The 27024-nt window shown below is 50.2% G+C and overlaps 1 protein-coding gene across 2 annotated transcripts; it reads right to left on the bottom strand.

Annotated features, from left to right (window-relative positions):
* Window positions 1-7106: 7106 nt before the first annotated feature.
* On the bottom strand, window positions 7107-24035 carry SLC5A9 (solute carrier family 5 member 9). 2 transcript variants are annotated; one of them, XM_044004199.1, is made up of 16 exons: window positions 23877-24035; window positions 23167-23238; window positions 19714-19818; window positions 18560-18724; window positions 18052-18157; window positions 17448-17528; window positions 17011-17216; window positions 16138-16273; window positions 14727-14834; window positions 12970-13120; window positions 11683-11851; window positions 10832-11047; window positions 10320-10344; window positions 9819-9839; window positions 8754-8778; window positions 7107-8386 (listed from the first exon to the last, which is right to left on the bottom strand). In XM_044004199.1, the coding sequence occupies exons 1-16, from the start codon at window positions 23997-23999 to the stop codon at window positions 8293-8295; spliced, it is 1803 nt and encodes a 600-aa protein (XP_043860134.1). In that variant the 5' UTR covers window positions 24000-24035; the 3' UTR covers window positions 7107-8292. The 2 variants fall into 2 exon arrangements, with proteins under 2 accessions (XP_043860134.1, XP_043860133.1); XM_044004198.1 differs by lacking the exons at window positions 8754-8778; window positions 9819-9839 and having other exon boundaries at window positions 7107-8501; window positions 10179-10344.
* Window positions 24036-27024: the final 2989 nt, after the last annotated feature.

Consider the following 27024-nt stretch of genomic DNA (forward strand, 5'->3'; position numbering starts at 1 on the left):
CATTGAAGGATGGGAACCATCTTTTCATGACAAGTGGAGCCACGCACGCATTCCTGTTTTTATTGTGAAACACCCCCCCCTCCTCCCCAGGAAACACATATGTGTCTTGTGTATTTCAAGATGTTCCTTCCTCTCTGTGTGGGCAGGGCCACATTTGGAAATAGCTTGAGCCCCCAGGCTGGGCACCTGCTCCCCCCAGCATCTGGGGAGGACGCACCAAAGAGGACGCACCCCATCCCACAGATCCCTGGGCAAGGATTAAGAGCAGGGAAGGGAAGGGGGAATAAGTGTGCCAGGCACTGTGCTAATCTTCATAATAATCCTGGAAAACGGGTGCTAATAATCCCCATTGTATAGATTGGGAAACTGAGGCAGACAGAGGTTAAGACTTCCCTAGGGTCACACAGATAATAAAGTAGCCAAAGCCAAATTTGAACTTGTCTTCCTGACTCCAGGGCCCAGTGTTTTAGGGACCTACTGTAACCCCAATTATTACAACGTTACAGAAACTGAAGCCCAGAGAAGGAAAAGGGTTTATCAAAAACCACACAACAGATCAGTGGCCAAGCCAGGAGTCAAACCCAGACCCGCTCACTTCGAATCCAGGGTTCTTTCCCCTCTCCCTCTCTTCTCTCTTTAATTTTTTTCTCTCTTCCTTTCTCTTTCCTCTCCTCTTTCTCTTCCTGTCTTTCTCTTTCCCCCTTCCTTCCCTCCTCCCTCTCTCTCCCTTTCTCAGATAATTCTGGGAAGGGAGTAAAGAAGCTGGTTTCCCTTCCTTCTGTTCCTTGTCCCTCACTCAGAAGTTACTGAAATTACGAGAACTAGCTGAGAAAGAGCAAGGGATTTACCCAAGGCTACTGGCTTTGGAAGAAGGTGCACCAAGCCTCTTTCCACCATCTAAAGCTTCCTATTTATGACTCAGACATTACCTAGGTTCAGATTTACGTGGTTTAGCCTTTCTCTGCCATTGAGAGCACTACTATTCCATTATATTCCTATATTACAATTTATTTAGCCTTTCACTAATAGCTATGAAATTTGCATTTGATCCAGTGTTGCTATAAATATTTTGATGCATATGGGATCTTTCTGCCTTTAACTTCCTTGGCATGCATGCGTAGTGGTCAAATTCCTGAGTGAAAGAATAGGGACATTTTAGTTACTACCTTAGCATAATTCCTAATTACTCCCAAAGTGATTGGAACAATTCTCAGCTCCATCAACAGTGTATGAGTATGCTTAACTTTCCACAGCCTCTCCACGATCAAGAATCTTCTGTCATCTTTGCTAAGCTGATGGGTATAAGATAAAATCTCAGAGACAGAGAGATAGAACTTCTATTAAGCATTTGATATGTGCCTTTCCTGGCTAAGTGCTAAGTAAGGTGCTAAGTGCTGGTAAAACAAGCAGAGGCCAGCAGCCTTCAAGAAATTTACATTCTGATGGGGTATGTAGCACTTAAAGGGTAGATAGAAACCAAGGGTGGTATGAGAGATCATTGTGTAGTAATATGGCATAGAGGGAGCCAGACAATGGTGTGGAGCTCAGAGCCCCAGAAAGATAAGACAAAAGCTGAGTTATCAGAATCAGGGGACTGGGGACAAAGTCCAAGTTACTGGTGGGGAGAAGATAGAAATCGTGGTCTGCATGGAGAAGGCATTGGATGGAGCAGCTAGAAGAGTTGTTTGAATTTGCCTTTCTCTTATAGTTAGTGATTCAGAGCATTTTTATATGCTTGTTAACAATTTGCAAGTTTTCAATTAATAAATATTTGTTCATACCTGTGGACAATTACTTTTCCATTGGAGAATGGTTTTTGGTGTTTTATATTTGTGTTAGCTCCCTATTTATCTTGGGATATGAGACCCTTATCGGAGATATTTTATGCCATTTTCCCATTTGAATGCTTGCTTCCTTTCTTATCCTAAGTTGTGTTGGGTTTTGTGTGTGTGTGTGTGTGTGTGTGTGTGTGTGCATGCGCGCAAACACTTTTCTATTTCGTTTAATTTAAATAATCTATTTTATATCTTGTGTTTTCCTCTATGACTTATTTGGTTAAGTCTCCTGTAACTGTAGTGACATGACATCTGATTTTGTTCCCTTCTGACTTTTATAGGATGAATATTGTCTTTGCTATTCAGGAAGTGTATCCATCTTGACCTCATTGTAGCATATGGTGTAAGAGGCAGCTCTAAATCTAATTTCTGCTAAACACTTTTCCAATTTTCTCAAAGTTATTTCCATGGGTGTGCTAGAAATGTTTAATACCCACCTCTCCAAAAACATATAACACACTTTTAGATTTAATCTTTTTTTTTTAAGTGAGGCAATTGGGGTTAAGTGACTTGCCCAGGGTCACACAGCTAGTAAGTGTTAAGTGTCTGAGGCCGAATTTGAACTCAGGTTCAGCCTGAGTCCCAGGCTGGCCCCGGTGCTCTATCCACTGCGCCATCTAGCTGCCCCGTAGATTTAATCTTGATTATTAATTCCCCTACTCAGTCAACTCCTTGAGGGTAGGGACTTGCTTTTGGCTTTTTTGTATTCTCTGTGTTTAACACAATGCCTGACACATAGTAGGCACTTAATACATTCTTATTAACTGACTGATTGGCTGTGTTATCCCAGGGCTTAGCACAGTGCCTGGCACATAGTAGGCACTTGATGAGTGCTTGCTAACTTGACTTATAAAGTACTTCAAAGTTTGAAAAGTACTTCACATAGATTATTATATTCTCTGATGAGAAAACCGAGAGTGAGAATGGTTAAGAGACTTGCCTGGGGTCACATAGCTCGGAATCAGTGTCTAGGCAGGATATAATAAAAACAGTTGAGTGGGTATGCTGTTTAATTATTTACTGCAGAGTAGGATCCCCTTTCTACAGACTAGGAGGAGTGACAGTGACGGTTTCACAGCCCTTTATTATGGCTTACGAATCCCTCTGCAGATTCAGGCTCATCTGAACCACAGAATCACCCTGTGAGCTTGGTGCTACAAGGGTTGCTAGCACCATTCAATAGATGAGGGAACTGACGTTCAGACAGGTGGAATGACTTGGGGATAGAGTGAAAATCATTCTAGGAAGGAGCACAGTTGGGACCTGAGCCGCACCCATTCTCTCAGAGATTGGTGCCCTTCCCAGGAGACTCCACTATGGTGAAAGGGCCCACGGGACCCTATTGGACAAAGGCTGCAGGAAGCCATTGTAACCTTCCCCTCAACTGGAGGATATCAGGCTGGGGGCAGGGCTTTAGGAAATGCTAAGCTCTTTCAAGGTCCCAGCCGTCTCCCAGATCAGGGAGATCACATTTACATTATGATATTCTGCCGACCCATCCCTCAAGCACTAGACACTGTTGGTGCTGGGGCAGATGCAAAGGCAAAGAAGGAAATGGTCTGTTCTTAAGGAGCTGGTGGACCCGGGGCCCAGCGGTCCCTGGAGAATTCCAAATGAATGCCACACAGTGAGCAGCACGTGCCGAGTGCGAGAAAGGTGTGTCAGCTGAAGAAGAATCTTCAAGGAACTGCCTTCTGCAAAGGGCGTCATGGGGGAGTGAATGGTCAAAGACGGGCTGCTTGTGGGGAGAGAGTGAGGAATGAGAGAGGGCCGAGCCAAGGGCTGCATCAGTGCCCTCCTCCTGCCAGGAGAACACAAGGGTGGCTGCCAGCTCTCTGGATGGACCCCGTGGCCACTTTATGGGAGGACCTGGATGAGAATGCCCAGGATGGTCAGGCACCAGTGACTGGGGATCTGCATCCCTGGTGGGCACTCTTGAATTGATGAGGTCACAAATCCATTGGAGTATTTGATCATTGAAGTTAACCCTATTTCTGTCTGGGCTTCTCAGCCCTGAGGCCGGTGGAGAGAAGAATACACAACCAGTCATAACTATGGGCAGTGGGCTCACCTCCTGCTTAAATCTCCTGAGGACACCCAGGAGCCTAAGAGTTCTCCTGACTCCCAGCCCGAGGCTCTTTCCCCTACAACACTCCATCTCTTTTATTTACTGCCTGACTCTGAGGTTCTAACTCTGATGTTCTTTGTTTTATGTTTCAAGATCTTCCCAGTCCTGACACTCCCTGAATCCCTGTCTTGCCTGCCCTCAGGGAGCTCCTAGTCGACTGGGGGGGGGGGGAATGAGAACAAGAATCAAGACATACTGGTTTATTAAAAGCCCTATGGACCCCACACTTTGGGAAAGATTGGAATATGGAGGCATAAGGCAGGAAAGGCTGAGTGGAAGAGGTAGCATGGAGTAGTCCCTTCCCTACCCCCAAAGGAATGTAAATAATAGTAAGTCGTATTAATAGTGCTATTATTAATATTAATAATAGTAGTAGTGCTTTAAGCAAAGCACTTTACTTATCTTAGCTGATTGGATCCTCACAACAACCTTGTGAAATAGGTACTATTATTGTCATTTTACAAATTTGGAAACTGAGGCACAGAGAAATGAAGTGACTTGCCCAGGGTCACACAACTAATATCTGAGGCAGGATTTGAATTCAGGTCTCAACTCCTGAACTCTATCCACTGTGCTACCTAGCTTGCCTTGAAGACAGATGGTTTCCTTTTTTACCTTTGTGTGTCTGGCACAATGCTTGGCACATAGCAGCCACTTAAATAGAAGCCAGGAGACCCAGATTTTCCCATCCTGGGACTCTCATTTACTGGTTGTATGACCCTGGGTAATACTGTTCTTCTCTCTGGACCTCAGTTCCCCTCCCTGTCAGGTGAAGGCATTGGGCTAGATGGCTTCTAAACTTCCTCTGGCACTTAAGCTAGGTAGAAATTGGGGGCAGCTAGGTGGCACAGTGAATAAAGCACTGACCCTGGATTCAGGAGGACCTGAGTTCAAATCTGGCCTCAGACACTTGACAATTACTAGCTGTATGACTTTGGGCAAGTCACTTGACTCTCATTGCCCCGCACCAAAAAAAAAAAAATGATAGGTAGAAATGTACACAAGAAACTTACACTAGCCTCTGACTGAGGTCAACCCTCTGACCAGGTCATGCAGCCCACTCTCGTAGGTGTCTGAGAATGTCTCATTTCCAAGCTGAGACTAGCCTGGTCTCACCTTTAATAAACGTTTCTCTTGGGAAACATTCACTCTCTTTATGGCATTGAAACCCTGATAAGCCTTCCTGTCCTCTGCAGAGGACCAGTATCTGCCTGCAGTGGCTCCTACAACATCCGGTCTCCTGCCTCTATCTTTGCACTGGCTATGCCCTTACCTGGAGACTCTCACTCCTCATCTGTGCCTCCGGCGCCTCCTACAACATCCCATCTCCTGCCTCTCTCTCTGCTCCCTCCTCACCTGTGCCTCTTAGAATCTCAGATGTTCCTGCCTTTCCTGACCCCACCCCCAACTGTTAACACTCCCACTTATTTAGCTGATCATGTGCTGAAGACACCTAGTATAATGTGAGCTCCTAATTAGACTGCATTCAATGTCTAAGAAATTAGTCGATCAGTAAGCATGTGTACTGTGTACTCAGTCTACTGAGTGCTGGGGATACAAAGACAAAAGTACTGAACAGACCCTGCCCTCAAGAAACTTCCATTCTTTTTTTTAAATTATATATTTGCGTGTGTGTGTGTGTGTGTGTGTGTGTGTGTGTGTGTGTGTGTGTGTGTGTGTGAGAGAGAGAGAGAGAGAGAGAGAGAGGCAATTGGGGTTAAATGACTTGCCCAGGGTCACACAGCCAGTAAGTGTCAAATGTCTGAGGCTGAATCTGAACTCAGGTACTCCTGACTCCAAGGCCGGTGCTCTATCCACTGTGCCACCTAGCTGCCCCAAGAAACTTCCATTCTTAAAGGGGTGACAAGATGTAAAGCACAGACAAGAGACATACAGAGTCAATAAGACAAAACCTGGAGTGGGGGAGACAGTTGTAGTGTCTGGGATACTGGCAAAGGCCTCTTGTGGGAGCTGAGGTTTGAGTGGAGTCTTGAAAGGAGCCAGGGAACCATCATCTACAAAGAATGAGAGGCTCCAATCTCAATAGGCATAGCCATGCTTTGGCCAGCCCATTTTTCCTCAGCCAATACTTTGAGTAGCAATACCTAGATGCTGTTACTGATGCCCATCGAGTAGAATGAGCACCGACTTGGGAGCCTAGATGCAGGTTCAGAGCTGGGCTCTGCAGCTTGCTGTGTGAACTTGCCTGTATAAACCATATCGCCTCCCTTGGACTCAGTTTCCTCTTTTGTAAAATCAGGGGGTTGGATTAGATGTTCCAATATTCCTTCCAGTTTGGACAGGTACAACTAAGTTTTACCTTTTCCTGAGTGGTCCTGCCTCCTGCCAGAGTTCAGGTGAAGTGAATGGTTGAAGCAGATTGGGGGGATAAGCACCCCCACTGGCAGCAGGCCTTGTTCTTGGAAGGCTTCAGGTCTCTATGCACCCCACTACCTGCCACCTTGAATTAAGCCTTGACTTACCCACTGAATCCTTGCCTGGGCTCTCAACTCAAATTACCTTTCTCTCTTTATACATCCCTCCTCCCTTCCAGAGTGTGACCTTCCCAAAGACAGGGATTTCTTATGAACTACTGGGTCAGGGGAATGCCTCTAGGGATACACGTGTATCTCTCTGCCTGAGACTATCCTGAACCCCTTATAGCAAATCCCTCAAGGCCTTTTCTGTCTCCAAGAGGCCCAAGAACGAAGGTTGGCCCACCATAGAAAGGGTTGCCTCAAGTTCTGGTGAGCTCCTGTGGCTGGAGGTTTCCAAGCAAGCTGCTAAATGACTCTGTCTGGGAGGTTGTAGAAGATCCTTGCTCTGAGAGCATGAAGCAGCCCCTCTCTGGGATCCATCCATTTCTGAGAGTCTAGGATTCTATCATTCAGTGATCCAAAGAAAATGCCAGTGAGGGCGAGTGAAGTAGTTCTGTAAGTTAATTAGGAGGGATCAGTGAACAGCCATTCTGGGATGGGAGGCACTGTGGGCTGGGAGGAATGGGAAGAATGCAAAAAACCATTTATGAAGCTCCTACTACGTTCAGAGCCCCAAGCACCCACTGGGTAGACAAAAATGACAAACGACACAGTTACCATCCTCATGGGGTTTACATTCTTACAGGGACATGAGCAAGTAGGATGCAAAGCTGAGGGCAGAGAGGGGGAAAGGAGAGGTCCAGGGGAAAAACATTGAGGCATTTGAGGAAAGGGGTTAACTTTTGTCAGAGGCAACAAACAGATGAGGCTGTCTAAAGGTGGTGGCCCCTGACAGGGCCCTGACAGGGCCTTGAACAGATACAGGTGGGCATGGGAGGGAGGGAGAGTTCTTTCTGAGAGTGGGAGACACTGGGAATGAAGGTCCAGGAAAAGGATGGGGCAGGATCAGAATGAGAGACAAAGAGTCTTCCAATTTGGCTAGAATATAGAAGGTTTGGAGGTGTCATAAGCTAAGGTGGGGAAGTAAGGTTGCTTCCCTTATGCTAGGATAAGGAGTTTGTACTTGAACCCCTAAGAGCAGGGAGCCACTGAAGGCTTCAGAGTATAAGAGCTACACAATGGCTGTGGTACCTTAGCCAGGTGAAGCTGTCGGGGCTCCAGGAAGGGATGGAGCCAGGGATGTTGAAAGGGAAAGTGAGCAGGGAGCGAGGCAACATCAAACCTCACTGAGTAGACAAGGATCTTCCCAGCTCCTTCAATCTCCTCCTGGCTGCTTGGTAGCCCACAGGAGCCCCCCAGGGACTCAGGAGATGAGGAGAGAATCAGGCATCCCCCCTAAAGGCCCATGACCATTGTCAGGTCAGAAGGGTTTGGAAGGCTTAGAAATACCACCAGACCAAGGTGTTCCGTCAGACCTTCCCATGATTCACTGCATCATCCTAGGGAAGTCACTTTTCCTCTCTAGGACGAGCTTCGTCATCTGTGAAATGAGGATGGTAAGCCTGTCCTTCCTACCTCCCAAGACTACCTTAAAGGGCCATGGAAACGAGGAAACTGAGTCTCAGAGAGGGGAAGTGACTTTGCCCCAGGTTGTACTGCTAATGGGTCTCAGAGCCAGGAGGGTGCAGATAAAGCTCGGAGCTCCAAGTCTAGCATTGTATCTGCTGAGCTGTCACAGCAGACCCCCAATCAGCAGAGGTGAGGGAGGGTGGGTGGGAGATTGACCAAGATGGTCTCAAGTCCTGTCCAGTACCGACTGACCTTCTGTGTTCTATGATGCCCCCGGCTCATGTTCAGGAGCTTCCTTGGTGGAAGCTGATGGTGGCCTTTCAGGCAGATTGACATGAGTTGGTTTATGCCTGCCAGACTGATGTGGGGCCACACCAGCCACTTAGGCGAAGTAGCCCCAGAGGAAGATGTTGATGGTGAGCAGGAAGATGGCATTGATGTTACAAACTCGCCTCCACAGTGGGGTTTCCTGGATGCTTGTCAGTTTTCTTTCCATTGCAGCCTTCTCTGCGGGACTCAGGTTGGGTGTGGGTGTTGGAGAAAGGCCACAGAACCAGAAATAAAACTTCTGCCAACAGGACAGGCTGGGGACTGAGGAGGAGAGACCAAGGAAAAGAAGAAGAAGAAGTGGAGATGAGCAAGAGTCAGCTGCACCTTGTTTCCTGGCCCTAGGCTGAGACCGGGAGCATTCGAATCATGTACATCCTCCTAGAAAACCTTCCCCAGTTCTTATACATTACCCCATCCCTCCCCCCTCCCCCCGAGACACACACACACACACACACACACACACACACACACACACACACAAACATACTGGTCTCCTAGATGTTCTGAATCCACAGTGCTCCATCTCCCTTCTTGGTGCCTTTATACACACCGCCCCACCCCCCATGTCTGGAATAGACTATCCTTAGGATCCCTGATTTCCTTTGAGATCCAGCTCAAGAACCACCTTCCACATGAAGCCTTGGCTTTGTATAAGGGTTGGCACAGTCACTGAAGTCCCTTCCAACTCTCATACTCTGCGATTCTTTGCTTTGATATCTACCCCCCTCCATCACAACTACTGGTAACCCCCCAAATGACCTTATCGTTATGCTTTGTTATTTATATGCATATCTATATATCCATGTGTCTATCTCTCTAGCTCTCTCTCTCTCTCTCTCCATCCATCCTTCCATCCTTCCATCCATCCATCCAGCCAGCCATCCAGCCAGCCATCCGTTTGTCTCTCCTATTAGAATGTAAACCCCTTAAAAGCAAGGACTGTTTTACTTTGGTCTTTGTATCCTTGGCACTTATCATGGTGCTTGGACACATAGGAAGACCCAGATAAATGCTTATTGATTGATGGATAGATGGAATTTAATCATGGATTTCACCCCCCAAGTTTCCTGATTCAAATGAGATCAAATGACCTCTTTCCATTCACTTCTTTAGCTTCTTTTGCTCGCTGCTTACACTTTGCGCTTTTGTGTGTAGTTGATATAAGCACAGAAATTAAGGGGGCGGATAATAGAAATAACAAGGCGCTGAAGCATTGCAGGGAAGAGCAAACGTATTTACAAGTTGTTAGCCTGTGAAGCATGGAGGCATTCTTTTTTTTCTCATGGCATTGAGGACAGCTGGCCATTGATTGGTCAAAGATTGACTGCCCCATTGGGGGCTTTTTAAAAAGCTGAGTTTGTCAGCTCTAAGGGCAATTGAGACATATACAAGGCAGGGAGTATGACCCCTGAGCCTCTAGGAGAAGGGGGAGGGGGGAGGATTTGATCTGCGCCCTCCAATCATAGGCCATGTATCAGAACTACTTGCCCAGTAAGGGATGCTGCATCCAGAAGACTCAAAGATGGCAATGAGTTGCCAACATCCCAGGACAGTGAAATGGCAAAGCCGAGCTAGAACCCAGACTCCAATTCAATGCCACAAACACTTATTAAGCACCTACAATATACAAGGAACTGAGCTAGGGTCTAGGGATACAGAAATAAACATGAAAAGGATTCCTATCTTCAAGGAGTTTATATTCTACAGGTGAAACAAGGCATATAAATAAGTACAAAGTAATTGTCTGGGGGAGGCAACCCTAACAATTGGGAGGTGGAGGAAGCTTCTTGTGGAAGCTCGAGCTGAACCGTGTAGGGAGGGGGCACCACACGAGGCTTTGGGGGGCACCACATGAGGCTCTCAGAGCCTGCCTGCTTCTACTGGGGTCATCGTTCCACAATGGTACCTGCCTGCCTCTCCCCTCCTACCCCAGCTCACCTGGGGATTCCTTCTTTTCAAGGCTGCTGTCTTCCCACACTCTCTCTTCTGTCTGACTCTCCTGACCTGACAAATCTGCGTCCCGGTCACTCGGCAGGTGGGTGTGATAGTGCCTTTCCAGGCCTGGTGGTCTGGAGTTCCGGGTCCACCAAGTCAGGGGAATGAGCTGGAAGGAGAGAATATAAGGGTACTAGTCAGGGGCCAATGAGGAAAGAGCCTCCTGGGGAGGCAGGCTCCCTGCTCAGGTGCCAGGGGCTGGGGAGGGGTGAGTACAGTGAGTCCTGAGCATCGTCAGATCCTGGCCTGGCTCTGCCACCTTGGACCCAGACAGGTCCTTAGGGAATGTCTTTTCTTCATACAGTCATTCATTCTAAGGCACTTCCCAGCTCTGACCTTCCCTGTTCTAAGGCCCTCCTAGCTCTGACATTCTGTCTCTAGGTCCCTGTAGTTCTACTCTTCCATGGTCCAAGCTGACAGACCTAGAGCTGAAAGGGGCCTTTGAGAGCATCCAGCCTGAGCGTCTCATTTTACAAAGAAGGAAACAGGCCCTAAAGGCTGAGCCACTTGGGCGCGGCCACACCCCATTTGGCAGAGCTGCACAGGGGACCCTGCTGCTCTGACGTCCAGCCCCACCCTCTTGGGCTGGAACCTGCCTTCTCCTCGGGGATGGGGGCTGTGCAGAGGCTGACGGCGATGATGACGAAGCTAGTGAGGCCGAAGAGCAGCAGAGCAAAGTAGAGGTAGTGCACATCCCTGAGGACAGCCGGCCGCGTGTCCGGCTCGCCACAAGAGGGGACCCTGTAGGAGAACTCCAGGATCATGCGGACGGTGCCGACCACCAGGCCAAAGATGAGGCCCCAGAAGGCTCCCTGCAGAGAAAGGGCAGGAAGGAGCCCAGGTCACTCCCAAAGGGCCAGACCTGCCCAGCTCTGGGACATGCTGCCTAGAATGCCACCATTAGGCACTGACATCCCGAGCCTAAACCAGTATCTTCTTAGTCTAGAACCCCAGATTCAGAGAGAGAAGGTACCCCAGAGGACATGGCTGGCAGCTTCTCCCTCAGGCAAAGCCTCCCTTTACAGCTGCTTTGACAGGGAGTGAGGGAGTCTATAGTTGAACACCTGCAGTGACGGGAAGCTCAGTACCTCTCACATCGATTGGATAGATCTTATTGTCAGAAAAATCCTCCTTCTGGGGGAAACTGAGGCCCAGAGAAGGGAAGGCCTGTATTTTCACTGTGAATGATAGGATTGTGGGAAGATCGAGTCTGTGCTGGGAAGAACCTCGGTGACCCCCAAGTCCAGGACCAGAATGGGAAAGAGAATTGCCCACAATCTCCCATGTAGTCAGTGGCAGAGGCAGAATCTAGTGCCAGTACCTAGCCCCTGACCAGTGAGAGCCCCTGTGGGATGATGCATGCTAAACCCCCCCCCCCCCCGCAACCCACAGAAGGTGACTTGGGAGGGGTTCCTCTTCCCTTTCCCGCCCCACCCCCTGCACTCACAGGTTCTGTGACCCTGTGGCAGAAGATGGCCAGAAGGAAGAGGGCAGTGATGGGGGGTGCCAGGTAGCTGGTGACGGACTGGATGTAGTCAAAGAGCTGCCCGCTGTTGGCGCTCTGGATGATGGGTATCCAGACGATGCTGACCACCACCAAGACCACGACGAACACCCTGTGAGGAGAGGGGCACAGAAGGCCTCAGGCTGAGGCCAAGACAGCTCTGGGGACCAGGCCAGAGCCAGAAGAGGGTCTGTACCCGGGAATCAGGGAACTTGGGTTCCAGGGCCAGCTCTACCACTAACCTGCCGGGTGACCTTGGATAAGTCTCTGTTCCCTACCTTTAAAATGAGAGATTTAGACCAGATGATCTCCAAGGTCCCTTCAAACTCTGACATTCCCTGTTCTAGGCTCCCTCCCAGCTCTGACATTCCCTGTTCTAGGCTCCCTCCTGGCTCTGACATTCCCTGTTCTAGGCTCCCTCCCGGCTCTGCCATGCTGTGACCCACACTCCACTGGCCCCTACTCCCCAGGTATGACATCCAACAATCACAGGACAGCCACACAGCCTGGCTCCCTCAGGGGGGCTGAGCTCCCCAATCCCCTTTTCTGCCCTGGTCCCCTGCCCTGCTGGTATGATAGCACCAGAACAAGGCTGCTTCCTTCTTGCTTCAAGGATGTAATCACCCTGATAGGCCAGGCCAGGAAGTGTCCAGGGAGTCCGGCCGTTTGCTGGATTCCTGTGGCCTTCAGATAAAATCCTGACCTTGAGACCCTGTTCTATCGGCCTCCCTGCCGCCTGCCCACATGCCCTTGGCCCAGCTGCCTTTCTCCCCCATGCCTGGGCACACCAAGCTCATTCTGGCTTGGATCCTTCAGCCTAGGCTGGTCCTTTGCCTCTGGAATTCTCTCCCCCACCTTCTTGATGACCTACATCCTAGCCAGGGGAAGAAGCCTCAGGGCAAGTCTCTGAGATGCTTTGGGGACTACAGGGTTGGCCCCGGCCTGTGATCCTACCTCCTGTATAACAACTTAGAGCCCAGAGATATCAGAGTGGGAGGAACTTGGGTGGGCACCTAGTCTAATCCCTTCATTGATAGAGGGGGAATTTGGAGAACAGAGAAGGGACATGACTTATCCAAGGTCATGCAGCCAGTGGGTGTGCAGGGCTGGAACCTGCCCACTCTAAGCAGAGGGATCTGACCCCATTCTCCCTCACTTTGGGAGGGGAGGGGGAAGGGCCTCCAGGCCCAGGAGGATGGGAGCGTGAGAGCCCAGGGAGGTGGCCAGCACCTGCCCACCACCATCAGCTCCCGCTCAGTGGCCGTCCTGCGGATGCGCTGCCAGATGTCAATGGCGAAGAGTGTGCTGCTGCTGTTGAAGATGGAGGTGAGGGAGCTCATGAGGGCTGCCATGAACACTGCGATCATCAGGCCTCGAAGCCCTGTGGAGAGAAGCAGCCTCTGGGACGGTGGCCCCGCAGGCACCAGCTGGGGCTGGCTGGGGGCCAAGCAGCTGGCAAGCCGTGAGCTTCATCCCAAGGTGCCTCTGGGACCTAGGAGCCGTTCAGGACTGGCTGGGGGAGAGCAGCACTGGGAGCCCTGGGAGTGTCTTAAGGTTTCCAGGGACCAGCTGGGGCTGGCTGGGGGCCAAGCAGAGGATAGCAGCTCCAGGCTTCCTGCCTTCAGTCCTAATGCCCCGGGGAAAAGAAAACCCCAGGGATCTCATCTCCCTGCCTAGACTTGGAGATTAAGGAAGGCACGGGCCTGGGGGCAGGAGACTGAGGCTTGGTCTCTCTGCCCCTTCCCCTCTCTATTCTACAGGATGGGGAGGGCAAGCCCTGCTCTCTTGGCCTCACGAGGCTAACAGAAAAACCTGAACATCCTCATGGGGACGTGTGACATTATGATCAAGGGGGCTGGAGGTGGACCCCGGGGGCTGCCTGGACCCAGGTTTGGCCGAGCTGTGGCTCAGAGGTCACCGTGAGCAGCCAGCTTCCTCCTTCCCCTCCCCCTCCTCTCTGAATCACTGGGAGGGGCCTTAGAAGAGGGGCCAGAATTCGGGGGAGGAGCTTTGCATTTGGAGACAAGATGGTGCCATCCCTGCCACTTCCTAGCTGTGTGACCTTCTCTGGGCCTGTTTTCTCCTCAGCCTAGTAGGCGTTGACATCAGTGATCTCCACGCCTCTTCTGAATGCCTGACCTTTGAACACCGAGTCACTGATTCTCAGAATGGAAAAGGACCCTAGGGCCCACTCATTCTAACAAGGTGACCTAGGCCCAGTGTGGGAAGACACTTGCCCAGTGAGACAGTGATGGAGCCTGGAACAGGCCTTAGAAACCAGGCCCTTTGCCCATGTCCCAGGTTCCACTCCTCAGCTGGTGACAAGGCCTCAGCCCTCCAGGAATGTGAAGCTCATGTTATATCCCCTGTGCCCCTCGATTTTTGGGAGACCCCTGTGAGCTCAGCTCGGCAGAGGTTGTCACCCTGGTTTGATATAGACCAGGAAGACTGAGGTTCAGAGAAGGGATTTCCCTACGGTCATCCAAGTTAGGCAGGCAACAAACATTTAAATGCCTACTATGTGCCAAGCACTGTGCTAAGGGCTGAGGATACACAGGCAGAGATAAGATAATCAAGGCACTGCCCAGCCCCCCAGAGGCATAACTAGGGAGAGCCAGCTGGCGCTTTGTCCCAGGGTGGACAATTTAGAGGGTGTGCTCAACCCCTGAGGGGGAGGGGATTGTTCTCCAAAGTGGCTTGGCAGACACGGGAGCCCTGTGTACCTTGCCCATGCTGCCACCAGCTTCATCCATCGGTGCTGTGCTCCCAAGCATGGCTCTGGCCTGGACACAATCGTTTCCTTTCCTCTGGTGTCCCAGGGTACAATTCCTCACCTTTCCCAAGGCCTCCCCTCCTAATGCCCACCCTCCACTTAGCCCGGCTGTAAAGGTTTCTGGCTGTGGCCTTGCCTCTTGCCTGCCTCTCCTCTTATTCCCCTCCTTACCAAACTGTCCCTCCCCAGGCCCAAAGACCAGGTGAGGCCTCACCTACAGGCATGAGCTCCATCACCAGTTTGGGGTATGCAATGTTAGAACAGCCCACTCGGGCCCCGCAGACGGCCTGGCAGATGTCAGGGTCCACACAGCCGACTGTGTCTGTAAAAGCCAAGGCAGAAGTCAGGACTGAGGGCAGGCTGAGGCCCAGGCCCCTGGTACCTGCCTGTGTCCCAAACAGGGTGTCCACCCACCCAGAGGATGGTGGGGTGGGACAGGGCCAGGCCTGTGCAGGGAGGGACAGACAGGGCCCTGTGTCTTGGGGTAGAAGGGAAGCCCTCTGTCCCCAAAGTCTCTCTTCTCCAGGTCATCCTTAGAACCTGGTGTCTCACCCCTAGAAACCTACTCCTTTGTGCCAAGGGGTTGGCCCTTGTGAAAACAGGACACTTCAGAGGAAGTTAGCCATTAAGGCCTTTTCAGTGACTGACAGTTTGGGGAGGATCCTGGAGGCTAAAAAGATCAGAGCTGAGAAGATCTTTAAAACAGGACATGTCAGAGCTGGGAGGGCCTTAGAACAGGGGATGTCAGAGCTGGGAGGGCCTTAGAACAGGGGATGTCGGAACTGAGTGGGAGGAATCTTAGAACACAGAACATCAGTGGTAGGAGAGAACTCAGAACATAGAACTTCAGAATCAGTGGGCATTAGTGGGGAACTCTAGAATATAGGACAGACCTGGGAGGAAATTGAGAACTGAGGCCTGGAGCATGTAGATGACTCGGACACTCTCTTAGCAGTTAGTTGGTCATCTCCCAGCCCCACCAGGATCCTAGCCCTCTGCAGATCCACCCATGATTTCTGTGGGCAGCTGCTAAAACTTCCTCTAGGCCTGGGTTCTTCCTGTACTCCCCCCTCCCCCCACTGGACAGTGGGCTGCAGGAATGCAGAGCCATGGTCTCATCCAAACTTTGTGTCTCCCTCACAGCCCAGGAAAGGGATCTGAACACAAAGGGCTTAATCCATGTTTGCTAACCTGGGCTGTGACTAGAATCCGGGTGCCCTGCCTCCCTGTGCCAGATTCTCTCCACTCCACAAAGGGAGGCAATCCACAGAGACGGGTGGGGCTAGGATTAGAGGGACCCAGCCCAAGGAAGGCAGGCATCGGGACATCTGGGGCGGAGCGTCAGAGCTGTCAGCAAGGGCAGATATCAGCTTGATGTCAGAAAAAAGCAGCCAAACCGTGAGAGCTGCGCTCAGTGTCCTAGGCTGCCCTGAGAGGTACAGAGCTCCCCATCCTCAATCTTTACACAGAGCAGGGATGGTCTCTTGTAAGGGAAGATATAAAGGGGGTTCTTCTTCAGCTGAGGGGAGACTGGAGGGCAGGAAGGGCCGGCCAGCTCCAAGGGTCTATGCTGCCTTCACCACATCTCATCCCGATTCCTCCTTGTCCCTGGAGATGGCCCTTACCTGGGTAGAGAGCCCGGCTGATCATCCCGGGCATGACGATGAAGAACATGGGCAGGATTTTCAAGTAGCTCCCAAACACGGAGCCCCCCTTGGCATGGGATAAGTTCTTGGCTGACAGGGATCTCTGCACAATCACCTGGGACGGGGAAATAGAGGCAGGGGAGGGAGGTTGTGGAGGTCCAAGGACTAGGCGGCCTTGGGGTGGGAGCCCATAGCACGGACCACAGCCAGCCCTGGGAGGTCACACGGACTCATCCCCTGGCCTGGAGCGGTCTGAGCCTGCTCCTGGGCACCAGCTCAGCCCTGACTTGATGCCTTCCCAGCTCTTGTCTCGTGGGAAGGTGGCAGGGCGGGAATAAATATCCTCATTGTACAGATGAGAAAACTGAGGCTCATCCTTGAAGTCTCTGACTCAGGGTCACACACTGAGTTGGTGCAAAGCTGGACTCCTGACTCCGAGTACTAGGTACATGGTGGTGTGTGTGGGGGGGCTGAACTGCGGCGGGGGGGGGGGGGAAAGGGGGTGAGGGGGGAGACTGGAGTACGTGGGATTGTGATTTCATTGGTTTAGGGAACTCTTCTACCAGGGCAGGTGGCAGGTTGTCCTTAGAGCTCCCTGGGGCACTGAGAGGTCAAGGGGCTTTCCTGAGGTCACACAGCTGATGGGCCTCAGAGGCAGGCCTTAAACCAGGGTGGGCTCTATGGCCTACCCTTAGTTGAACTGGTCTCTTTAGGCCAGACTGGCTCCTGCCTGTGAGGTTTGCATAACTGTGGGCTCCCCTTGGGTCCTGCTTGTGCCCGGTCCCTTTTCTGTGTGGTCTCACAGGGGCCGGAAGTCCCGGCGGGGAGTGTGATCACTGAGGGTGGTGGTACCTGGTCTGTGCACCAGCACCAGGTGGCCAGCACTGTGAGTCCGAAGATGAGGCCAGGCCACGGGATGTCCCCGGTGACAGGGTCCCGGAGCAGGTGGAAGGCATCGGGCCGAGGCAGATGGCAGGTGGTGTTGGGCACGGTGACGTTGGCAATGGCCATGCTGTACTTGTCCTTCAGGCCTGGGTACCAGCCCACTTCCTGAAACCCTGCAGGTCCAGAGCATCTGCTCCATGGGTCACAGGGCCTGGAAGGGAGCGCCCCGCCCATGGCTCCCTGCCGGGGGTATGGGGGAGGGGAACCATGTCCTGGGCTCTCTGTGCAGATACTGGGGAAGGAGGGGACATGGCCCCTGTCCTCAGGGAGTGGTTAGGCTAGCAGGGGAAATAAAGCCCTGCCCACCCCACCCCCCACCCCAGAACCCACGAGGCCTTACCCACCTAAGAACATAAGTACCAGGGCTCCCCCGACCATGATGAGCGTCTGCAGAGCATCCGTGTAGATCACAGCAGTCAGGCCCCCTAGGGACACGGGGCAGCGATCAGTCCCACAACCAGCCAGGCTGTCCCCGTTCCTGGTTGTCCAGTGGAGGCTGCTTGACTTGACTCTCTCTCTGCTCCCATCTCTTTCTCTGTCTCTCTGTCTCTGTCTCTGTCTCTCTCTGCCCTCTCTCCTTTGTCTCTATTTTTTCTCTCTCCCTCCCTCCTCTTTTCATCTCTCTCTGTTTCTCTGTCTGTTCTCCACTTTCTCTGCCCCCCACCCCATCTTCCTCTCCCCTCCTCTTTCTGTCTGTTTCTCTCTGTCTGTCTGTTCTCCATTTTCTCCCCCATCTTCTTTCCCCCCCTCTCCTCTTTCTGTCTCTGTTTCTCCATTTTTTCTCTCTCCCTCCTTCCCTTTCTTCCTCTGTCTTTCTCTCTCTCCTCTGTCTCTGTCCTTCTGTCTCTTATCTCTTTTTCTCCACCCCCTTCTCCTTCCCTCTGCTCCTCTCCGCCCATCCCCATTGACCCTCTCTGTGTGTCCATCCTTGGCTCCCAGTGCCATTACCGGCAATGGTGTAGATAGCCGTCACAACTAGCAGGATGACTGTGGACAGGTAGAGATCCCAGCCCAAGGACACCTGGATAAACAGGGCTCCAGAGAAGATGTCGGTCTGCAATGACATAAGATGGAGAGAACTGTCCTGGGGCAGGGGAGGGGAGGGCTCCCACGCCAGGGCCCCCATCCCAGCTCAGGCATCCCAGGATCTGCCTCTCTCTCTTCCTCTGAGAGTGGCCTTGGCCTGGCTGGAAGTGAGGGGAGAAAGAAAGCAGAGGGAAGGAGAGAAGAGGTCCTGGCTTCCAGCTCTGGGCCAGTCACTGACTTGCTGTGTGTAGATAAATCCCTTCTCTGAACCTCAAAGACCTCATGTCTAAAGTGGGGGGTCTTCATCCCTCCCCTGCCCCTGATGGAAAGGTCTCTGTATGATTGCCCTCCTCCCCCCAGGGTGCTTGGCAGTGTGTGTGCCAGGCAAATAGAACCCAGGACAACCTCATGAGCAGGAAGCTCTACCCACTGAAATCTTGGTGAAGATGTACAGGATGAGAGACAGGACAGACATGTACACTTGGATCCTCTGGCCTCCGAATCGCTTCTTCAGGTACTCAGGCATGGTGACGACCCCTGCCGCAATGTAGACAGGGACAAAGATCCAGCCGAGGGCCAGGAGCGCCCAGGTTGCCTGGTGAAGGCAGAGGGGAGAAAAGAATGAAGCCAGAGCTCTCTCTTGCTGGACCCTAGATGTAGGTGAAGTAGGTGGCTGCCTACACATGAAGTATCAGGATCTGTTTGGTCCTGAAGTTGGGAGTCCTATGAGTGGAGTCTTAATTCCGTCACCAACTTTCTGTGTGTGATCTTAGGGAAGTTACTCCCCTACTCTTCACCTTGGTTTCTCCATTGGTAAAATGGGGTGGGGGGAGGGCAGACAGTTTCTAAATTTCCTCTTAGCTCTGACATTCACGGGTCCATGTTCTATGATCCTATGTTCCAAGTGGACCTAGAGTTATGAGAGAGATGATTATTTCTCTCTTCTAGTAATAATCAATTACTGTTGGAGAGAGCCAGGATTTTTTCCCTTTCTATTTCCTCATTCTCTTCTAGATCAAATCAGCTCCTGAAGAATGGGGCTGATACTGAGATTGGATTTAACATTCTCTTCTGTCTCATTAAGACCCCACCCCAACTGGGGAAGCCCATTGTGTTCTACTCTGGCTTCCTGTGGGGGGTAGATCCTTTGTCTAGATTGGCCAAGGCTGGGGGTGCTCAGGGAGTAAGAGTGGCATAATCAAAGTTGAGTCCCCCAGCCTCTCATTAGAATAAGTCTGCTTCTCATTATAATATTCATTCTTCTCATTAAGTGTTAACCAATCAGGGTTGATTGCTGCCTGTTCTTCCACTCTTCTAAGGCATATAAGCATCCAGAGGGCCCCCTGATCCATCTTTGATTCACAAGAACCAGCTAGATGACCATCCTTTTATTAAATTATTCACTAGCCATAATTAATGAAATGATTAATTACCCAGACATTATGTCTCTCGAATTTTTCATATGTCATTATTTACAGTAAGTTACAGAGAGGAGACCAAGCCCAGATAAGCGTTTCCTATCTCAATTAAATCTACAATGGTCTTGTTCATGTTCCCTGGAAATCATTTCCCATGGCTACTCACATTCCACTCAAAGCCGCCTACAGCCAGGCCCCCGGCTGCCCCAGTACCAGCCAGGCCAATGAATAAGCCACTGCCCACATTGCTGGACATCAAAGAGGCACCAATCTGAAAGGTACAGGAGAGAGGTCAAGGAAAGGGACTGAAGTCTGGGTTTCTGGGTAACTAGATTTGGGAGGTGGGCTCCCAAATGGATGGAGATATGGGGTCATAGGGTCAATCTTCTGGGTATGGGGTCAGAAGAGTTAGATCTCTAGACAGAGAGAGACAGAGATGGAGATGGTGATATAGAGAAACAGAATCAAAGGGGAGAGAGAGAGAGAGAGAGAGACAGAGAGACAGAGAGAGAGACAGAGAGACAGAGAGAGAGACAGAGAGAAGGAAAGAGACAGAGACAGACACACATGTAGAGTGCTCCCAGCTGTCTTGAGGATTACAAAACCCTGGGCAAGAAACTGAAGTCCTCAGGGGCATAGGTGGTATTTTTAATCACCATTGATAACAGGGGTGTCAAAATAAAAAAGATTTTGGAAGTTGAGAAGATGGTGTCTGAGGTCCCCATTAAATTTTACATCTAGAAGTAATTTCTCCCCACTCTGAACTCTGAGAGTACTTTATTTATACCTTCATAATCGCACTGGTATTCTGTCTTGTATTAGAGAGTTTGTGTCTATTTTATCTCCTATCCCAGACTACAACCACCTTGCGGGTAAGGACTGTTTCTTATTCATCTTCATATCCCTCCCAGAATCCAGTCACAATTACTGGGCACTGAGTAAATGTTGTTTTTAAAAAATGGTATGTGGTGAATGAAATGGGATTTGGAGTTTTGGACCCAAACCTGAAATATAAAAGCAATGTACCCATAGCAAGGGATGGAGTGCACCCAACAAGAGCCAGTGAAAACATTTTTGCCTGGAGTTTTATTAATTTAATCAAGAAGGTATAAACTAAAAAGAGAACAGATGGAGGAAATTACCAGAATAGATCTGGTAAACCTGACATCTATCTATCTATCTATCTATCTATCTATCTATCTATCTATCTATCTATCTATCTATCTATCTATCTATCATCTATCAATCTTTCTTTCTATCATTTCTATTCATCCATCTATCCTTCTATTTATCCTTTCTGTCCATCCATGTATCCATACATTCATCTATCTGTTTCCTTCTTTCATTTCTACCCATCCACCCTCTATCTATCTATCTATCTATCTATCTATCTATCTATCTATCTATCTATCTATCTATCTATCTATCTATCTAACCATCCATCCATCCATCCATCTATCCATCTAAGACCAGAAAAAACATAGTAGGAAGAATACTGTGAGAAAAGACCAGCATTTCATGAGAGATGATATCCAAACAGTGCTGGCAATTATTAACAGTAATAATGGTCAGGATTTCTACAGCTCCCTGGAGGTTAGTGAAGGACTTGACACATTTTATCACAGTTGATGGTGAGACAACAATCAAACCCACAACCTTAGGGGCTTACATTCTGGCTATCAAGTGAGGTGAGTGACAGAAGCTAATTTGAGGAGGCAGATTTGACCTCCCAGGGTATCCTTGTGATGTGGAGGGATGGGCTTCCTCTCTGGAGAATGACTCTGAGAAGGTTTGCCTTCTTTAAAAGGGGCAGGGGAAGTAACCAACATAGACTGATGAGCTTGGATTTGATTGCTAACCAAATTAATGGGCTTCTTGTGATAGGAATGGCTTGTGGGCACAGAGAAAAGGGAAGTGATTGGTCAAGAGTAGGATGACACAGTGGGAAAGGTCTTTTGTTTGGAGTCAGAGTCTGGCAACCAATCTTATTGTTTGATTAATCAATCTAGGTTTAAATGGTACCTCTGATACTAGCTATATCAGTTAGTTAGTCAATAAGCATTTATTAAGCACCTACTATGTGCCAGGAACTGACTTAGGATCCGGGGATACAAAAAAGGGCCAAAATAATCCAAAACAAAATAGAAAAATAGAAAAAAAAAAAAGAACAGAAGAAAGACAGGAGAGCCCCACCCTCAAGGAGCTCACAGTCTAAAGGGGGAAGCAACAAGCTAACAACCATGCACGAATAAGGTATAGATAGGATGCACTGGAGATAACCATAGAAGGAAGGCATCAGCATTAAGGGCACTGGGAAAGGCTTCCTGTGGAAGTGACCCTAAGCAGGTCACACTCTGCCTTGTTGTATTTCTACTTCTTTCTCTGTTAAATGACAGAGTTGGACCAAATGCAGGTCCAAGCTCTAGGAGCCCATGATTCCATGGATGCTGAACAACATCCTTGTGAACAGAGACATGGGACTCGACACCATGACCATTAGTTGAGCTGGCAAGAAGATGAATGGGAATTGTCATGAACAGTTCTGTGTCGACTTGGAAGGTCTCCAGTGAGGTGTCCCAGGGATCTGTGCTCGTCTCTGTCTTGTTGAATGTTTTTATAAATTATTCAGATAGACACAAATGGCAAGCTCATCAAATCTGCAGATGGAACAAAGCTGGGAGGCACAGCTAACACACTGGATGGATGACAAAGTCAGGATTTAAAAGGTCATTGAGAATAAAGTCATATGAAAAAAGGCTCTGAGTCATTATTGATTAGAAAAATGCAAACCTCAAGGTATCATTTTTACACCTACAGGATTGGCTAGAGTAATTGAAGGGGAAGACAGCACATGTTGGAGAGACTGTTGAAAAACTGTGCTGGATCTACTTAGATGAAATTCAACAGTATAAAGAAAGTCTTTGCACTTGGGCACAAAACAACTCTGCAAGTACTAGGTGAAGCAGGTGAGGAGGGGCAGCAGTTCTGTAAAAGATCTGTGTGTGTTAGTGGACCACGAGCTCAATATGCAACAGCAGTGGGATGGAGCTACCCCAAAGAACTAGTTCTATCTTGGGCGACAGTAAGAGAGGTAAAGCTTCTAGGAATAGAGACGTGGGCATCCTGCTCCCCTTTGGCCTGGTCAGACCACACCCGGAGTACTGTGCTAAGTTGTGGGTGCCATCTGGAGGAGGTGGAGAATTCTAGAGGGTGACTGGACACCAGGATGTCCGAGGATCAAAGGAAATGGGGATGTTCAGTTTGTGCCCTTGTGTGTGCGTGCACAGAAAAGTCTTCCCTTGAGACCTTGTGTGGGAGCTGTCCGGTTATCGGGTTGTTCGTTCAGCATGTGTGCTTGGCTTTGTGTGGGAGACATATGAATCATCCCGGCTCCTTCCCTGAGGGTTCTCAGGCCAAACCCACCCCGCACTAGAGGCTAACAGTATCCATTTAACACAGGCCCTGAGAAATGTGAGAAGGGAGACCTGGAGAGGTTGGACAACTTCCCCAGGCTACACAGCACAAGGGGGGGGAGGGGGAGGGAGCGGAATCAGCATCCACACCCAGGGGTCCCATACCTCCTGCCTGGGATGTCACAGAGAGAAAGAAATAGACTCACCGGCCACCAAGTCATGGACCTCCCAGCCAAGAAATAGCCCCCAATAGTGCTTCTGCTGGCCCGGAGAGAGGACTGGAAAGGAAGGAACCCAACGTGAGCCAATGGGAGCCGAGGCCACCCCTTCTAACTCCAGGCTCCCAAGGCAGACTATTGCTAAGTAGCATCGCATAGGCCTTCTCCTTGTGTGGAGCAGCCTCTCTCCTCCGCCCATCCCTTGTCCCACAACCTCTCCTCCCAGGACCTCCTTCCCTCTTTCAAAACCTGACTTAAGATTTTAATTTTACAGTTTCTGTCTCAAATTAATTGTCCCTTGTGTGTATCCAAGGAGAGATCTCGTGTCCTTTTTCTCTTCCTCTTCCTTTTCTTCCTGGTCCCCCCCCCCATCATCATCACCCAACAATGTAGGGGGAGACCCAGTAAATATTTGCTGATTGATTGACTTCCTCTGTCATCTCCAGCGAGTCCCTTCCCCTCTCTCAACCTCAGTTTCCCTCTCTGGGAAAGTGGGGCTGAATGATCTCTGAGGTTACTTTTGATGTGCCATCCCAAGACAGCCTGATTCTAGCCTCCCCCACGAATCCTGGTGAGCAGCGGTCCTCCATCTATGGAAGACTGGAGATGATGAGTGGCCCTGTGCCAGGCACTCCAACCTCCTCCTGCCCCAGCTATGCCTCCTCCCCCCTCCTCCCCACCCCGAGGTTCAGGCTCACCCAGATCCCCACTGCGAGGACGAAGACAAAGTAGAAGACGACAACCAGGATGTCATAGACATTGAGGATGGCTCTGGCCTCCTGGGGAGGCTCTGCTGGGACCTCCCGGGCTCCTGCCTCCATTTCCCACGCTGCCCGTTGTGGGTCAGGGCCAAGGTGGACTTTGAAGTGTGTCCAAGCCGGCAGCCCTCATTCCAGCCCTGTAATCATTAATCAGCTCTGGCTGGGCAGGAGAACGCTCAGGGTGGGGCAGAGAGTTCTGGCTCCAAGCTCCCTAGCTGGTGTTCTCACTCCCCAGCCCCATGGGCAGCCCAAGGAGGAGGAGACAACAAAACAGAAGGAAGAGGAGATGGGGAGGAGGAAAAGAGAGAGGGGAAGAAGGGAAGGAGAAGGGAAAGAGGAATAGGAGAAAGAGAGGGAGAAAGGGGAGGAGGGAAGGAGAGAGGAGAAGTGGAGGAGGGGAGGAAGAGGAAAGGAAAGAAGAGGAAAAGGGCAGGAGAAGGGAAAATAGGAATAGGAGAAAGAAGAGAGGAGGAAGAGGGGAAGGAGAAGGAAAAAGAAAGGGAGAGGAGGCAGAGGAAGGAAGGGAAGAGAAAGGACAGGGGAGAGAGGGAGAAAGAAGAAGAAATCAGAATAAAGAGGAGGGATGAGAAAGAAGAGGAGGAGGAGAAAGGGGGAAGAGGAGGAAGAGGGGAGAAGGGGAGTAATAGAAGAAGGAAAGGGGAAAAGGGAAGAAAAGAGGAAGAAGAGGAAGAGAGGGAAGTCGAGGGAGGAAGAGAGAAGGTTCACAAACTCTGAGAAAGGTTTTTGTTCAGGGCTATTACTGACCAGGAAAACCAAAGAGGAATCTGTGGGATGGTGATGAGCCACAAAGGTGAGGGTCTATGAGTAGAGAGTATTGTATAAACTGTCTATGCGGCGAATGTGTTGATTGGTTTGTTCCAAATATTTCTTGGTTGTGTGGAGAGGGCTGCATTTCATTTACATTTCTAAAAAGCTCTGAGGGGCCCCCATGCCATGGAAATAGGGAGGAATGATGTCAATCAAGAGCTAGATTTAGTACAATGCCCTTTGAGCCACGCATGCCTTTATTAAGCACCTACTGTGTGTCCAGTCCTGTGCTGAGGCTTTCTGGAACAACATCAGGGTACTGAAAGCTTAAGGACCTGGCTTAATGATCGAAGGACCTGCCCCTTCTGTGGTGCCCGGGTCCTGGAGGCCCAGGGCTATTAGAGGGTCTATGTTCTGAATCGTGGCTCTGCTTCTTATGGCCAATGTGACCTTGGGACATGTCCTTTTCCTACCTGGGCCTCAGTTTGCTCCCGTGTAAAATGAAGGGAGTGGGTCGGATTGGAGCTAAGGTCCCTTCCCAATTCCAAGGCACATGATTCTTTACTAGTCCTGTGACTTCCATTTACTCATAGGTAATCCAAGTCTCCTTTCCATTTCTGGGTCTCAGTTTCCCTTCCTGTAAAATGGAAACAATGATCCTTCCCCAAGTCCCGTATGAATCTGAGTGCAGGGAGTTGAGGTATGAACACCCCCACACCCCCAGCTCAACTCGGGGAAGCTAGAGATGGAACAGGGAAAATCCAGATAACAAAGTGTTGTGTAAAGGTGACTCCTCCCTTCCCCAATGCCCTTAAGAAGTGTGAATAAGGGGCAGCTAGGTGGCGCAGTGGATAGAGCACCGGCCCTGGAGTCAGGAGGACCTGAGTTCAAATCCGGCCTCAGACACTTAACACTTACTAGCTGTGTGACCCTGGGCAAGTCATTTAACCCCAATTGCCTCACTAAAAAAAAAAAATAAGTGTGAATAAGGGCAGCTGACAAGCCATCCCTTTATGAAATGTGAAGGAGTTTTCTTTGACAGAACAGGAGACTGGCCACTACCTAGCTATGTTCTGATTATAATGTATAACCTATATCATATTGCTTGCTGGCCTTGGGAGGAGGGAGGGAAGGGAAGGTGGGACAAAAATTTGGAAATCAAAAAAATATATCTTTATGTGTAATTAGAAAAAAAATTAAATTAAATTAAAATTTTAAAGTTATGTTTTCTAGCTCTAAAGTCAGTTGAGGTAGGAGACAGAGAGAGCAGTTGAGGAAGAAACCAGCCCCCTGAGATCTTCCCCTCTCGGGGGTGGAGAGATTGTCCTCCCTCATTCCCACCAGCAGCAGTTGGCCGTAGTGCTTCCTTCCCAGTGGTATTGCTTGTCTGGTAGGAGACCAGGGAGCAGGCACACACACTGTCCAGAGAGGCTGAGGCAGGAGCTGGAGCCAGGAAGCAGCTTCTAGGCAAGGGACTTCTGGCAGCAGAGAAGAGAGCTGACTCAAGGTAGAATGAGCCCAGGCAATCTGATTGTGGAGAGGAGCAGACCCATCTGTCTGCCAAGCAGAGATACTGAGCCAAGGGGGAGCAGCCTGAGGATAATCCAAAGAGTGAATGGGGAACTCATGTGGGACCCAAGGGGACATTTGAAGCCAGACAGGGGCAGAGAGAAATAAGTGGGTCCAAGGCCAGGTCGTGAGGATGGACAAAGACAGAGAGAACAAGAACGGAGCTTGGATATAAAGGAGTGGGGGGAGGGGGGTTGGAAGCAGGAGACCTGTGGTAACACCCTCGCTGCATGTCATCCCCCCATTCACTCTCCCTGGAAGTGCTGCCCTGACCCCCTTCCTCCACATCCCTTTATCACCTGCTCCCTCCTATCTGACCTTCAATGACTATTTCAGGTGCCTCCTCCATAAGGCCTTCTCCAAATATAGGGAAATCAGAGACTACCCAGTCCAGCCCCACCCCACCTCTCTCCATTTTATAGAGGTAGAAATAGGCTCAGAGAGGGGAAGTTACTTATCCACAGTCACACAGTCAGTCTTCAATTTGGAATTCAAACCCGGATCCTCCTGACTCCAAGCGCGCTGCTTTCACCAGATAAGGAGGAATTGTAAAGCAGCCCCTGTCTCAGGATCCCACGGCTGGCTCTGCAACAATTATCTGGCCTCTCCCCCAGGACCACATCTCTCTCTGGGGGAGCTAGAAAGAGGTGACTGGGGGCACTTCTCCTCCCCTCCCCCAGGTGCCCAGCTAAGACATCTTCTAAGCAGGGGTGGGAGGGGGAGATGCTTTGTAATCTGCAAAGTGGGC

The sequence above is a fragment of the Dromiciops gliroides genome, chromosome 4 (assembly GCF_019393635.1).
Source record: "Dromiciops gliroides isolate mDroGli1 chromosome 4, mDroGli1.pri, whole genome shotgun sequence".
NCBI lineage: Eukaryota > Metazoa > Chordata > Mammalia > Microbiotheria > Microbiotheriidae > Dromiciops > Dromiciops gliroides.

Coding starts and splice junctions, on each gene's coding strand:
- SLC5A9 (XM_044004198.1), bottom strand. CDS start 23,999: ATGGAGGCAGGAGCCCGGGAGGTCCCAGCAGAGCCTCCCCAGGAGGCC. Junction 19,819..23,166: donor GGTCCATGACTTGGTGGCCG/GTGAGTCTATTT, acceptor TGTACCTTTCAG/ATTGGTGCCTCTTTGATGTC. Junction 13,121..14,726: donor GATGGAGCTCATGCCTGTAG/GTGAGGCCTCAC, acceptor TTCTCTCCACAG/GGCTTCGAGGCCTGATGATC.